This window comes from Manis pentadactyla, chromosome 2 (genome assembly GCF_030020395.1).
Source record: "Manis pentadactyla isolate mManPen7 chromosome 2, mManPen7.hap1, whole genome shotgun sequence".
Classification (NCBI taxonomy): domain Eukaryota; kingdom Metazoa; phylum Chordata; class Mammalia; order Pholidota; family Manidae; genus Manis; species Manis pentadactyla.
In genome coordinates, this window is record NC_080020.1 from 52828715 (window position 1) to 52844449 (window position 15735).

The following is a 15735-nucleotide window of genomic DNA, read 5'->3' on the forward strand; positions in this document are numbered from 1 at the left end:
AGCAGGAGTCACACAGGGCATGAGGACCAGGAGATGGGGTTTGAGGGAGCCAGCTTGACATCTGTCCACCATGCACTTCATTATGAAAATTGAAAAACTAAGAAAAAAGAAACTCAAAACTTACTGTGACAGAGACTGTTGGCAACCACAAAACATTTCATGTGTTTTTTTTGTTTTTCCCAGAAGACTTCCTTGTAATTAGATTAGAGTAGTGGGTTTCAACCAGGGGTGATTTTGCCTCCCAGGAGATCTTGGCAATGTTAATAGGTATTTTTGCTTAACAGACATATTTGCAAGTATGGGGAGGTGTTATTGCCATCTGGTGGGAAGAAGCCAGAGATGTTGCTGAATATCCTAGGGTGCACAAGGCAGCCCCCCACAACAAAGCAGTCTGTCATCCAAACGCCATTATGGTCGAAGTTTAGAAACCCTGGGTTAGAATCATGTAATTTTTGCCAAGTACTATGATCAGAGGTGACATGACACTTCTGTGCCAAAGCAGTTAAGGACTAGTGTCTTTCCTCCCAAATCTCTTCTGCTGTCCAGGGGAACTTGAAAGCCACATGTTGAGGTGACAGTGTTAGAAAGAGCCTGGGTCCTGGGTCCCAGAGGAGGAGGACTCCTGGTGAACTGTGTTGGTCTTTACGGGAGCAAGAAATAAGCATTTGTTCTGTTGGTTGAGATTTCAGTGTTTGTCTATGGAGAGAATTAGCAATAAATATTCATATATAATGCAGCTCCAGAGGGGATAAACAGGCCACAAATACCTGGTAATCACTATGGCGTCAGACGCCACAAAATCAGCATCAGAAGCGAGAAGATGGTAGCGCAACTGCCGCAAAGCAGTGAGAGATCATATATACACTCTAGAATCATAACTCCTCTTGGTATTTACATATATTTGGTTCATGTTTCAAAAATAGGCAACAAGATTTCACATAAAAGTTTATTTGAATTTATTCTGTTCTTCAATTTGGGTAGAGTCCAGATAACAAATGGCACCTGAATATTTTTCTGCCTCCATTTATTAAATATGAGGGTAGAAAAAAGATGTTTTCAAATTACTTACCTTCTATTCACCATGTTTTCTTAAAAATGTCTTCACCTACATGAGGGAATAAATCAAGAAAAAGGAAGGAGTGTTTTCAAAAAACAATGCCCGCAGCGAAGGAGAAGGATGAGGCATATTCCCAGGATGACAGCAATGCTGCAGGCCTAGAAAGCACCCCATCCCAGCTGGTGTAAGAAGACACTTAAAACTCAGCCTGTTCAAAGCTGAAGCTATCAGTTGTTCTCCACTCAACCTGTATCCCTTAAAAGGCTACTCAGTTGAGTTATATGCATCCTTATTCTCACTAACCTACACTAACTCCTCCTACTCAGCCTTCCTGATTTGTTTCAGAGGTGTTACAGGAGCCATACCTCTGCCTGGGGGTAGATTGTTTTCTCCTGCCTTATGAAACCATCTCCGTAAGTTTCTATAAGCTGCCTTTAAAGTAACTTAACACCCTTTTATTATATTTGCTTGGCTCAGGAATTTCAAAATTTTGCATCTGGAAATGCAGGAAGAATTGTTACGGTACAACATGTCCATTGGAAATTTTTGACCCAGTGGACTGAAAGCAATTAAAATTCAAAAAGCTTTGCCTCTGAGTTTCTTAGTTGCTCTGTACTCTAGCCAATGTGACACCTGAAACTTTCTGGCAGGCACTGTATATAGAACTACTGGATCAATAGTCTGGCTGGCAAGGAAAAGTGAGACTGAAAGTGTAGAAGCTGATGTCTGAGACAGAGCCCCTGTGACAGGATCACTGGGAATGGCAGAGGCCCAAGGGCCCTGGAGCCTCCCTTCACAGGCAGTTCTCCACAGCAGGCAGAAATGGGATCACTGCCCAGGCTGAAGATGTTGGACGGATGAAAGCAGAATTTTTCAGCTTTCACTGAATGGCCATAGAATGTCTTAAAATGCAGAAACTACAAAACCATAGCAGTTAAATAGGTTCCAGATACTTTTAAAATGTGAGATCAAGTAATGGTAATAGTAACAGTCAAGTTGAGAACAAGCCCTTTCTTGACTAGCCTACTTTTAAAAAGTAGCTAAGAAGATGTATTTGGTGTTACTTTTCCAACTTTGGATAACTTTCTCATAAATATCTGGGAGATGGCATCAGTGCCTTAAGGTTTTCAGTGTATAGAACTTCCACCTTCTTGGTTAAATTTATTCCTAAATAAGTTTTTGATGCTACCATAAATGTGATTATTTTCCTTATTTCTTTTTAGCTGGTTCATTGTCAGTGTATAGAAGACCAACTGATTTTTGTATGTTGATTTTGTATCTTGCAACTTTACTAAATCCATTTATTAGTTATAATAGTTTCTTGGTGAATATGTTTGGGATGCTCACTCCACAATTGTATATCATCAGAAGTGCTTGGAGACTTGAAAAACCATAACTCTGTATAAAGAACTATTTTCTTTTTTATTTGGTTTATTTTTATTTGATTTTATTTTTTGTAAATATCTCTTTATATTGCTCATCTTTGATATATTAGAAAAAGTGAACATGTCCTAAATATGTCTTTTCTTCAATCCATATTCATCCTGTTGGAACAACCATGGGCATAAATCTTTTGGGAAATTTTTTCTTACTCTCAGACTAAGTTAAATGATGCCACCTTCCACCTTTGTAGTCCACAGAACCCTATTTTACTACATTACAGAAGTTTTTCCAGTGGACCATAGATGTCTGTTCACATGCCTCCCTCCCATGTGAACTCGGGATTTCTGGAGCACTGTATCTAAGTTAAAAAATTTTTTTTCTTCCCAATCCTTATAATAACATCCATCTTGCAGTAAATGTTTGAATAAATAAATGAACAAGTGAAAAAATGAGTCATATATTTTTTAATGTATTCAAGGTTCCATCCTTCTGAGTTTATGTACTTCATTGCCAGTAAGTCCTTTGTTTTCTTCAAATGAGTCTTTGTTCCTGCTTGTCAGCCATAGCAGGTTGAATGGTGTCCCCCAAAAGATATGCCCAAGCTCGAAGGACCCATACTTGTCAATGTGACCTTCTTTAGGTAACTAAGATAAGGATCTCAAGAGGAGATTATCTTGAATTAGCATCTGTCAAAGAAAAATAGCACTGGACAAATTAAGCAGGCAAGGAAGGCTTTTTTGAGGTCTTAGCAATAGGGAGAAGAGACTGAACCCAAAAGACAGGAAGAATTTTGAGTGCAGAGGTGAGTTGGTGGAAAAGTCCTGGAGGATGTTAGAAGAGAGGCTGGTCAGTGTGCTTAGGTCATCTGTACTTGCTAATTGTCAACTTATCTATGTTGGGCTCCCACCCTCCAACAGAGATTGGAACATAGAGTCACTATGTTTCTTGATGTTACATTTTTTTTATTAAGCTATCATTGATATACAATCTTATGAAGGTTTCACATGAGCAGCATTGTGGTTGCAACATTTACACATATTATCAAGTCCCCACCCCCACCCCATTGCAGTCACTGTCCATCAGCATAGTAAGATGCTATAGACTCACTACTTGTCTTCTCCGTGCTATACTGCCTTCCCTGTGACCCCTCCTACATTATGTGTGCTAATTATAATGCCCTTTAATCCCCTTCTCCCTCCCTTCCCAGCCACCCTCCCAAATTCCTTCCAATTGGTAACTGCTAGTCCCTTCTTGGAGTCTGTGAGTCTGTTGCTGTTTTGTTCCTTCAGTTTTGCTTTGTTGTTATACTCCACAGATGAGTGAAATCATTTGGTACTTGTCTTTCTCCACCTGGCTTATTTCACTGAACATAATACCCTCTAGCTCCATCCATGTTGTTGTAAATGGTAGGATTTGTTTTCTTCTTATGGCTGAATAATATTGTGTATATGTACCATATCTTCTTTATCCATTCATCTACTGATGGACAGTTTGGTTGCTTCCATATCTTGGCTATTGTAAATAGTGCTGCAATAAACATAGGGGTGAATATATCTTTTGAGTCAGGAATCTTGTTTTCTTTGGGTAAATTCCTAGGAGTAGAATTCCTATGTCAAATGATATTTGTATTTTTAGTTTTTTGAGGAACCTCCATACTGCTTTCCACAATGGTTAAATTAATTTACACTGCCACCAGCAGTGTAGGAGGATTCCCCTTTCTCCACATCCTCACCAGCATTTGTTGTCTCTCGTCTTTTGGATGGTGGCCATCCTAACTGGTGTGAGGTGATATCTCATTGTGGTTTTAATTTGCATTTCCCTGATGATTAGCAATGTGGAGCATATTTTCATGTGTCTGTTGGCCATCTGAATTTCTTCTTTGGAGAAGTGTCTGTTCAGATCCTCCACCCATTTTTTAATCAGGTTATTTGCTTTTTGGGAGTTAAGGCATGTGAGGTCTTTATATATTTTGGATGTTAACTCCTTTGATGATTGCATTTTAAAGGGATGGTTCCCAGGTCTTTGAGAGATATATTCCTGGGTTGTAAAACCAGCAAGAGGAGAGGAGGTGAGAAAGAATTTAGAATTGCAAGTTTTCTAAAGTAAATGCTCTAGGAAAAAGGGGGCCAGGAGCCTTAAATCAGACAGAAGCCTGTCTAGGACTCAGCCTAGCTGAGGGGAAAGTCAAGGCTGTCTCAGTCATGTGAGTCTTAAATCCAAGGACAGTGTCCTTGTATTTTTATAAGAAATGTCCTTACAACACAAAGGCAGAAAAAGAGAAGACACAAAGACACAGATGGAGAAGGCCATGGGAAGACAAAGATGAGAGCGATGTGTTTATAAGCCAAGGAATGCTAAGGATTTCCAAAAGCTACCAGAAGCCAAGAGAAGCATGGAATGCATTCTCCCCAGACCCTCTAGGGAAGCTTGCTCGGATTTAGGTCTTTTGGCCTCTGGAACTGTGAGAGAATGGATTTCTGTTTTTTTAAGCCTACCAGTGTGTGGCAGTTTGTTAGAGCAGACCTAGGGTTGTAATCCATCTTTGTGGAAAGGTTTCTCTCCACATCTCATGTAACTCCAGTCGTCAAAATTGTACATCTCATTTATGCTTCATTTCAATTGTTTTGCCTTCTTTCCTGTTTCTCTTTTTTATCTCTTTTCTTTTAGCACCAGCTTCTTCTTGATACTTTTGATAATGATGATGCTGATGATAAGGATAATAAGCTGAAATTTGTTTAGTGTTTGCTGATCAAACATGTTTTATGTCTTATCCTTACTTAATTCTGATAAAAACATGACAAGGCAGGTACTTTTTATATATTAAAAATGAAGACACTGAGGAACAGAGGGACTAAATAACACTGTCAGAATGAGAATGTGCTTCAAGATCTGAGTACAGAGACCATGTGCTTACCATTTTACTATCTTTTTCTCTTTTCTATCATTGACTGCTTATCTCTCTTATGTCTCATGTTGTCGTGTATTATAGATACCTATGCTTTTTCATCTAGTACAAACTATTCAAGTGAGATAACTAGAAATCACAGGTGCACAAGCAAATCTATCTAATCTTCCCATTTTAGAGGTTTTCAAACATTATAATGTTATGTATTTCTTTAACTTAAAATTTTATAATTCAATACAGAATTTGAGGCAACTTGCTTGAAAATTTTTAACCTTTAAATAACTTTAAAGTTCTGTCTTGTCTTTTCACAGAATTCAGCACAAGGCTTTGAATATTAGAAGTGCCCACATATTGTTGAATGAATATAGTTAACTCATGTATTGGCCCCCAGGTGTCTCCAAATTCCCCAGCATTCTAGAATCATATTTTCCTTTAATATTTTAATAAAATGGTTAAGGTCCTATTCTACCTGCAGTGGGAAGCTTGTTGCTTTTCTGCCCAATACTTCCAAGTCTTACGAATTGTGAGAGGTGACGTATGTATGTTTCCTGGTCACCTGCCGCCTGAGTTGTTTTCCTTTCAACTCCTGCCGTCACCTCCACTCTGTGACTTGTCTCCGGAGAGTGCCATCCTCTTGCTGTATCAGATACTGTTTTACTGACATGAGGGTTGTGTGGTAGGCCCTTACTTAGAATGTAGAGGGGTTTGAAGCATATCACAGCTTTTACTCATGCATTCAGTATTTCACCAAACATACAAACATTTGTTGAGTACCTTGTGGCCTTAGGTTGGACACTGAGAAGACAATGATAATGAAACAAATGGTCTCCACAGTCATGTAGCTCATATTCTAGTCAGAAAAACATAAAACTCACACAGGCACAGAGATAAATATAAAATAACAACGGAGATAAGTATGGTGAAATAAAGGCCCCTAGTAGTTTGAGATCTCTGGTAATTGGCTTGAACTGAGAACAGAAAGATAAGTAGGCAGTAATCAGCCCGGCCGCAGAGATAGAGGGGGAAGAGAGGGGATGAGAGCATGTACAAATAGTTGGGCTAGAGCAAGGTATAGTACAGCAACTGCAAGGAAGGCCACATGTTCGGAATGCACAGATTCAGGCCAAGAAGGGAGAGAGAGAGAAATGAGTCTGGTGCAAACATGCGAAGCTATTTTAACCAACGCACAGTCTATTTCAGTTTTCCTTAACAACAAATGTGACCTTAATCCTAAAGTTAATGGGGGAATTATTGAATGGTTTGAAGTAGGGGATTGATAGGATACCCTCTGCATTTTGAAAAAAAAACAATTCTGGCTACTGTAGAGACATGAATAAAAAGGGTAAGGCATGGTAGATAAGGGATTCCAAAATGGAAGCCTTCATCCAGGTGAGAGATGATGCTTCAGATGAGGGAAATGATGGTGTAGATGAGGATAGATAGAAAGATTTGAGAAGCATTTAGTGTAGCTTAAAGCAAGAGGACCTGGCGATATGAAGGAGGCATAGAATCTAAAAAAATAAAGCTCACTGAAGTGGTATAGGTAGCAACTTGAAAAAAATACATGCTAAATTTTAGTCTTAAAACTTGATCAGACTTTTTTGAATATGGAAAATTTTCACCAACTGCATCTCTCCTTAGGCTCTTGCCTAAGAGCTTTGCCTTTAAACTCAATTTCACTCCTTCAAATCCATATTCTCTGCCACCATTTTGCTGCTTCAGGTATATCTGGACTCACAATCATTTCTTCAGAGTAACTTTAATAACACAATTATTGTGTGGACAGTTTAAAAATCTCTGCAAGTTTAGGGCCCACCTCTGCACTGCCCACATTTTACTGAGCTGTTGCTAAACTGTGCCACAGTTCCACCCTTAGTTACACAAAGACCTTGGAGAAGTACTGAAGTCATAGCATTTTCTTAGTATATCTTAGATCAAATTCTTAGACATCTATTCCCACCAGAACTTGCAGGGTCATGGGGCTGTATATGGCTGTGGGCACTTCCATCTCCCTATTGGGCATAGTTTTCTTCAGGCTTCCTTAAGCCCCTCATATCCTGATATCCCATTTGTTATTGACCAGCTGTGGTATTTATGTCTTACAGGAAAAGATTGCCTTTTTATTATTTTTCTAGTTCTCCTTCTCTATGTCATGCCCTATCCTCAAAAATGTCAGTTTTTGTAACCCCAAATGACTTACAGAAACTAAAACCATAGAATGAATTATGATTTGCAAATTATATATATATATATATATATATATATATATATATATTCCTGGGAGGAAGAGTATCCATACCTAATGTTGGATCTGTTGCTTCTTGCAGGGAACATCCTTCCATGTCAGAACTCCCCATGTTTCCTTATCCGGATTTCTTCACCAGGGCTGATGAGGAGTTGGCAAGAATCATTGACCATCATGTAAGACTGACTTTCTTAAACTAGCAGCAAAAGCTTTGTTCTTGAAAGTGCTTTGAATTATAAAATGTGGTTCTGAGACCGAAACAGTAACATGTGGAACTTAAAAGTGAAGCCACGATAGGGCATTGCCAAACTTAAGTATATCTCACGTATTACTTGTACACCTTGGTGCCTTCATTGGGTCGCAGAAAATTTGGCTCCCTTGTCATTCGTAAAACACTAGCCTAATCCTGTTTCCTGATTTAGTACTGATTTCTTGTGACAACAGTCTGATATTGAACACCTAACAATGGCTTCTTCTATAGTGTAGTTTTATTAACAGAACAAAAATCTTTTGACTCGATTTTCTGTGATGATCCTTCTCCCTTGAAATGTTAGAAAGATTTTAATCACTTTGTTGATGGTATGAGTTACACAAGCAGGGCCAATGCAAAGCCATTCACATAAGACTCTTTAATCCATAGAGCTATATTCAGTTGTTGATTTCTAACCAAATCATTTTATGACTGTTTCTTTTTATGAGTACAGTTGGAATAGAAGAGAAAGTCCTTATTTTCTGTTTTTTTTTTCTTTGGATACAATATAGACTCAATAGCATATAGAATAGTTTATAAATTGATCTTATCACCAGTAGTTCAGTATTATCTATGTTTACATTCTCATGGTTAATTTCTTCATGTTCTATTTTTAATTTGTCATCTTTTGAGTAAGAATAAGGATTATTTCATTGACTGAATCGAATAGTTATTTGTCTCATTGATAGTATTTAAGCCACTCTAGCAATAGCTGTAATATAATAGCTATATTAGGGTTTGGAAACTGAATGATACCCTGGAATCACAAAATGGGAACTGTCAATTATTCTTTTATTCACTAATAAAGCTTTTGCTAAAACAATGCATCATATATACAGGGAAATATAAAAAATTCTTAATTGTTCATAACTTGCAGGATCTATATTTTACTATCCACTTCAAGTAAATGATCTAGAATAGCAAAGAGATAGCAAACTGCCAATGTGCATACCAACATATATGCAGGGTAATTTTAATAATAAAACAATACAAAAATCTTTTGACCCAATTTTCACTGACCATTTTTTACCTTTGAGAGATTAATAAGACCTTAATCACTTTGCAAATTAAACACATCTGCCTAGGTCTAGTTAAAGAGACACAGAACGTTCTTTTGAATGATAGAAAGGAAGCTAAGAAATAGCTCCTAAAAACCATTCTCTTTTCCTCTTTTCAAGTGTATAAGTATTATCCAAATAATTACCACTATGGATCTGTTTATAGAGTAGCTACGGAAGGGTAAAGGAATCCTTTCTGATGATATGTCTGAGAATTGATAGAATCCACATTGTTTGAAATGTGGCTGTTCTAATCAAATAGTAGTCTGTAGTATTGATTTTAGAAGGTTTATGGAAATTTCTCTGAATATTATGTGTCAAAAATATTCATGTACCATTTCTTTTAGATGGCTATAGCAGTAGTGTTTTGTACTTATATTTGCTCTTACATTCATTAATTTAATCCTCACCACACCCTGGTAAAACAATTACCCTAAGAAGAATGGTGGTGTACAGTCATTTGCCCAAGGTTTTGAAGTTAGAAAGTGACTGAGTCTACACACAAAATCAGATCTCTGGACTCCAAATCCACTTTTCTTTTCAATTTTCCATAATTGCTCAATTTTTTTTTGTTTATTGTCTCTAACCTGAGCTGGGAATGGGAAGGTGGAATCTGTAGTATGGACAAGAAACAAAACCACAAAGCTACAGGTGTAATTGTCCTGCTAATAAGTCAACTGAATTTTATCGAGTGGTCATAATATGCAAGGAATAGGACAGATGTGTAATTTTTCAGCAGATATTAAGTTACCTTATACACTGCTGGTCTTCCATAGCATGATGGTTGAAGCCCTGGGTGAGTAGGTTGAATAAAACAATAAATGGTGCTTCTATTTCCTATCAACTTCAAGCATATCGACACCCTCCTAGCCGCCACAGTTGATATGATGGCAGATAAAAGTAAAGACGAGACAATGGTTTACCCAAATTGAATTTGTCATGATTAATAGAAACAAAAATGGGAAAGAAAAGCTTTTCTTTTTTCCCTGGAGATAGCAAAAAGAAAGATCATAATAGTAAAGTGAATTCCAGACGTGCCAAGTTCTAACAAGCTAGGAAAAGACAAGGAGCAGCCTGTTGGACCTTAGCAATATGATGCCCCATTAGTGCTTTGATACATGCTGTTTGGGAAACCAAAGAATTCCGTTTTACTGAGAGCTCTTAGAACTAATCTTCTGTTGATATTTCACAATATAAAGATCAAAGTCATGAAGTGCATTGAAATCTCTCATGTAAAATAGGTCTAGTTGTCTGTGTATAGATACTGTTTTATTATACCAATGACTGCTTTCATGCTTTAACTTAAAATTGGTAGTTTTGTCAAACAATATAATTATTTAGCTTATTATATGAAAAAAAATATGTCACAGATGCTTGTAGACTAAACTAAAGTATGAATTTAAACCTGTGTCTGAACGTTCTGTATGTTTTGCCTCAATTTTCTGGATATTTCATCTAAAAGTGGTTTCTGAGACATGATACCTATATGACGAACTGTATGTAGAAACAGTCTTAAGTGCAGGTAACTTTTGTACTTCTTATGTCTTTAAAGTTTAACAGGGAATTTTAAAAATGGGTGTGATTTTATTATCCTTTTTTGTTTAATATTTACTTTCAGTATGTTGACATTTTAAATTTTATTACCTTTGAAAGGTTGAGTGATGTGTTATGGATTCTGAGGTTTAGTTCAGCTTATTAATATCTATATCCCAGAGGACAAATAACAGTCATAATGTATACTGAAATGTACTGATTTCTAAGTTAACCGATGATTTGGTAAGCATAGTCTGGTCATTTGTGAGTACGCATAGGCTGAGGGTGACAAAATGAGCAATATTGGTAGGTTTTTAGGAATTTCCAGCATTTGATGCTAGGGGTCATCCTGCTAACTTTTTACCCATCTTGGAGAGGGATTACTACCTCTTTTAAGAAAATCTCCCTCTTTAAAAATATTAGAAAGGAAAAAATGGTTCTTGACATGATATTTGGTTGACTTGCCATCATTATTTCCAACTACTTATTCCTGGAACTCATCTCCAGAGAGTTGTTGTCATGAATTAACATGCTCAGTTGAGGTTAATCCCTCAGAAGTACTTTTACATTTGTCTGCCTATTAACCTCATTTTCAACTTCATATGTAATAGCATCACAATTTTTGCCTTTCACTTTAATTTCATTTTTCTTTTTGTTTTGCTTTGAACTTGGTTTTTCATTTTATGATTCTATGCTATTATGTAGATACCAATATGACGAAGAAAGGAATTGGTTTTTCATTTTATGATTCTATGCTATTATGTAGATACCAATATGACGAAGAAAGGAAATTCCTTTGGTACGTAGAAATGTAAACCCTATTATCTCTCTTTTGAATGGTTTATTAGTATTAAAAATGTTAAGAGGGAATCCTCTTTTTTGTGAGACTTGTATGCTTTCTAATAGATAACATATTTTTCCAGGGTGGTAAAATATAAATTCTTGAAAACTGTCTGTGAGAAAAACTGGGTAATTGGATATAAAGATCTGTATTTTGAGAGGTAAGTTAATATATATCTTCAATGGAAAATCATATGTAAACTACACTTTCTCTTTATAACAGTGGCAGAAAGAGCTCAAGACCAGACAGGAAGAAGATGCAATATGTGAGGCCAAAGAACGTAAAAATAAAGAGTTAGAGGAAGAAAATTGCTTCAGAGAGATTATGAAGAGAAGAGAAGAGAAACTACACAAGCACACCAAACCCTATGAGCTTCCTGCTAGGACTGAAGTAATCTCATTAGAAAAGAAAATGACCCCCAAAATTGAGGTCCATGGGCCAGAAATTCAGTATATGAAAGAGACCAGGATAGATACATGCTAGGAAAATTTCTTCCAATTAACTGGAGGCCATGTCTTAGGAAGGAGTTGTTCCCCTGTGTAGGCTCTTTAATAGTCATGTTTTAGTCCTGTATTAAGAGTTAGCTCTTAATCACATTTGAGTGAAGTGACTTTACTAGTTAAACATTTTCAAGAATACAGCTAGAGCTTTTCCTAATTGACTCTTATCTTGTCCTCATATAACATGCTTAATCAATAACTCTCAGAATATTGATGTTCATTGGACAGCTCAATGGAAATGACTTACAAATTATTAATGAGTTACATTTAAGAATTATTTCTTGAATGTGGACAACTGATACTCCTATAATAACTATTATACAAATAAAAGAAGTAAGGCAGCTGCTTCTATTTATATTTCATTGTCAAAGTATATCAGTAGCTTGGATTTTATAAATTACTGTATATAAACAAATCTGGACAGGCCAGCCATCTCAGAATTAAGTGATCTTTTACGGAAGAGATTCCTGAGTGACAGTTTTACTTTGCTAGGTGAATTTATGAGACTGACTTGGGTGGCCCTGGTATGTCCAGTAGCACTTACTGGAGGGATTCTTCCAAAGAGGAATCATGTTTTAAATGGCATTTCACTTCGCCTAATGCTGTCTGTCTATGGGTGAGGCCTCGGGTGGGGTTTCTGTGATGGCTTACTCTCCTTTCCTAAAAAATATAGGTAATAACCACACCTCAGTTTTGCACAGATGACTTGGTGATGCTCAGAAGACAGGCACCTTATCAGGGCTGTCAAACTCAGGTGACCACCAGGGCAGGAAGGTGACATAAATTAGTGAAAGGGGCTTCCAAATACCTCCGCCAAAAGAATATTCCCACCCCTCCACTGCCCTCGGCAATGTATACTCAGCATTGTGGGATCATGTATTCTTTCCAGAAGCCCTCACATGGGTTTTATTTTATTTTTTTTTTAAAGAGAAGTTGTAAATTTCAGAATGTTGACAAACAAAAAAAAATCACATAATTCTTGGTTAAATTTGACAAGTGGGCCACAAGTTTGTGACCTGTATTATGTGATTTTATGGTATAATTCTCTGTTTAATATAATATATCATATAGAAAAATGGGATGGGAAAGAGTGTTCCTGTTTTGATTCCCTATAGAGCTGATTCAAATCTGTGTAGCTCCTCCCAAACCTGCTGTCTCATCCTTGTCTCATACAGAAAATACGTAAGTTCTCAGAAATAATATCTTCCAGTGCACATTTTCAAATACCTTCATCAATATTTGCTTCTTTCACATGCGAAAAGAAATCTCTTTTCTCTGAGTCCCATCCCTTCAAATATTATTGCATTCAACTCTCCATATCCTCCTTGGGGTTCTCCTCTTCTTTCACTTTGATACTTGGAGGTCTCAATTTTCTACCATCCTTTCATCCCAACTACCCTCTTCTTAAGGCCTCCCCTCTGTGACGGCAACCCTACAACCCCTAGTGGCCCTTTTCAATCGTAATCTTTCTTTGGGTTTGTAGAGAGATGGAACAACTGGACTTTAAGTTGTGGGGAAGGTACTTTGGAGGCCCAACTGCTACTTACAAGAATTTCACCAGATGCTGCTGTTTCAGAACAATTTTCATAAGAAACCTGGTGCTTCCAATTTCTGCACTAGTTGGGCGTTCCGAGGCATGAACTAGTCTGCCCTAAGGCTTCCCGGCTGCACACTTAGTTTTATTTATTCATCTTCTTCTGTCCTGCTTGCTGTTTTCTCACTTGTTCACTTGCTTTCTAACTTCCACATTTTTCTTAGTATCTCCAGTGTGTATTATCTTTACTTCTTAGGGATTTGTGTCTTTTTTAAAAACTAATTCTTTCTCTATTATAGTACGGATTCAGAAAGGAGCAAAATCAGAATATGTATGTATATATTTATATATAATATATATATTTCTCTCATTATATATGTATATATACATATGTATACAGTGTGTGTGTGTGTGTGTGTATATAGTGAGAGAAAACAAAAGTGAAACAAAATAGAAAGAGATATTAAGTCAGTCTTTATGCCTTTATTCTTTTTTTTTAATTTTGGTATTACTAATCTACAATTACATGAGCAACATTATGGTTACTAGACTCCCCCCCATCATCAAGTTCCCACCACATACCCCATTACAGTCACTGTCCATCAGTGTAGTAAAATGCTATAGAAATAATTACTTAAATTCTTGAAATCTAGCAATATACATCTCTCATGATTTTCCGTTTATATCCTGAAATATTAGTAATGATTGGGGCTTGTAGATCTGTATTCACATTCTAGCTATGCCATAAAATGGGTACAATTAATGTAAAGACTGGTATCAGTCAGAAGCTAATCAAGAACACAGTAACATGTCGGTCATTTTAACAGAGAATTGAATGTAAGGAATTGCTATAAAAGGTATTAGAGAACTGAGAAAACAAAAGTGAAACAAAATAGCACAGAGCTGCAGAGAACTGCTGCCTCCTCTGGGCCAGGGGATGAGAGAGAAGAGGCTGGCCTATTAGAATCTAGAAACGTGGAAGGGAACCTCACACAGTGGGACTCCGCCCAGCTGTTGCTGGTGCCTCTCAGGGCACAATAAGGCAGTTTGGGGAGGGCAGAATAAGAAAGGAAGCCGGAACAAACTGTTCATTGGGAAACATCCTGCCAAGAAGAGCAAGAACACAGGAATCAGTTCCTTCCTCCCTGTCCTGGAACTCTTCCTCGAATGCTCCTGTCCCGGCAGGACAAAGCAAAGAGAAGGGCAGCCCTGGCCCTGAAAGACTAGTTCCAGAAGTGGGAAAAATGTGTATCTCAATGCCTAGGAAATATGAGGCTATGCAATTAAAGTTAACTCCCCCCCATCCTCTTACTTTTCCTCTGAGTTTTAGGCCTTCTTCCCTGCTTTCTTTGGAAGCTTTCCTGGGACCAAAAAAAAAAAATGCTTGGAAGAAAGCATCATCTTAAGTTAATGAAAATGCTTAAAAGAAACTTTCACAGCAATCTATCTTTACAGTGAACTCTTAATTCTTCCAAAAAGTATATACTTTATCACAAACTCAACTGGAACTCTTTGTGATTTACTCTTATTACCAATTTTGCCCCCAAATTCACAAAGGCTTCTGTGAGTCTCAGGCTGGGTTTGGGCAGCAAACGGATTCTTTCAGCTGCTTTTGTTTCTTACAGCTTCTCAGCCTTCCTTATTTACCTTCCCAGTCTTCCCACTTAAACTGGTAGGAGGAAGAAGGAGAACGGGAAAGATACTCTGTGTCTATTTAAACTTCTATAGCTCTTGTTCATTTCTAAATGCTCTGCTCTTCTGAAGAGTTAACCTATCTCAGGTCTAATCTCCTTTCTATCTAAAACTTGTTTCTGTGCACCTTTCATTTTAAAAGAGTAAACCAGGTCTTCCTACAATGCCTGTTATGAATTCTCTATAGATTTCTATATAGCAGCCACCAAAGTAACAACTTTCTTCACACAAACTACCTCATAGACCTTTTATGTTTTTGAGAATGAAATATGTGTAGGAATTTTAGCTAGTTTCACAAGGGTGTTGGAAATTAAAAGACATACTATATTAGGTGACCAAAGAGGGAAAAAACAAATAGCAAATTCTGAGGAACAGAAACATAAAAATAAGCATTTCTTCTAGTGCCGTTTAAAAAAGGAAAATCAAATGCTTCACAAAGGTTTGTGCGGCATGCGAAAGAGAAATTTAAGGAAGAAAACACCCAACACCAAGCTCTTTGCTCTGACATTGGTGAAGGGGTGTTTGGGAGCGGAGGCATGCAGAGATAGTAGACAGGTAAAGGCAACGCACACCAGCAATTTAGGACCTCTCTGGTCAGGGTGGTCAGGGTTAGCGATTATAATTAGAGTAATTGGTTCCTCTTTTCTTACCAGTAGTAAAAATCCTCTCTGGGACCATATGACTCTAACTCTACTAGTTGGTTTTGAGTGGCCTTTCTCACCTTTTTTGAATTTCTC

General features: G+C 37.3%; 1 protein-coding gene across 1 annotated transcript in view; it reads left to right on the forward strand.

Moving 5' to 3' along the window:
* TMEM232 (transmembrane protein 232) overlaps nucleotides 1–12106 on the forward strand; it is a 240137-nt gene extending 228031 nt beyond the window's left edge. Inside the window, exons 14-15 of the mRNA XM_036887007.2 lie at nucleotides 7673–7766; nucleotides 11495–12106. Coding sequence (XP_036742902.2) covers nucleotides 7673–7766; nucleotides 11495–11755 — 355 coding nt within the window. The 3' untranslated portion in view covers nucleotides 11756–12106. The remainder of the gene's footprint in view (nucleotides 1–7672; nucleotides 7767–11494) is intronic.
* Nucleotides 12107–15735: the final 3629 nt, after the last annotated feature.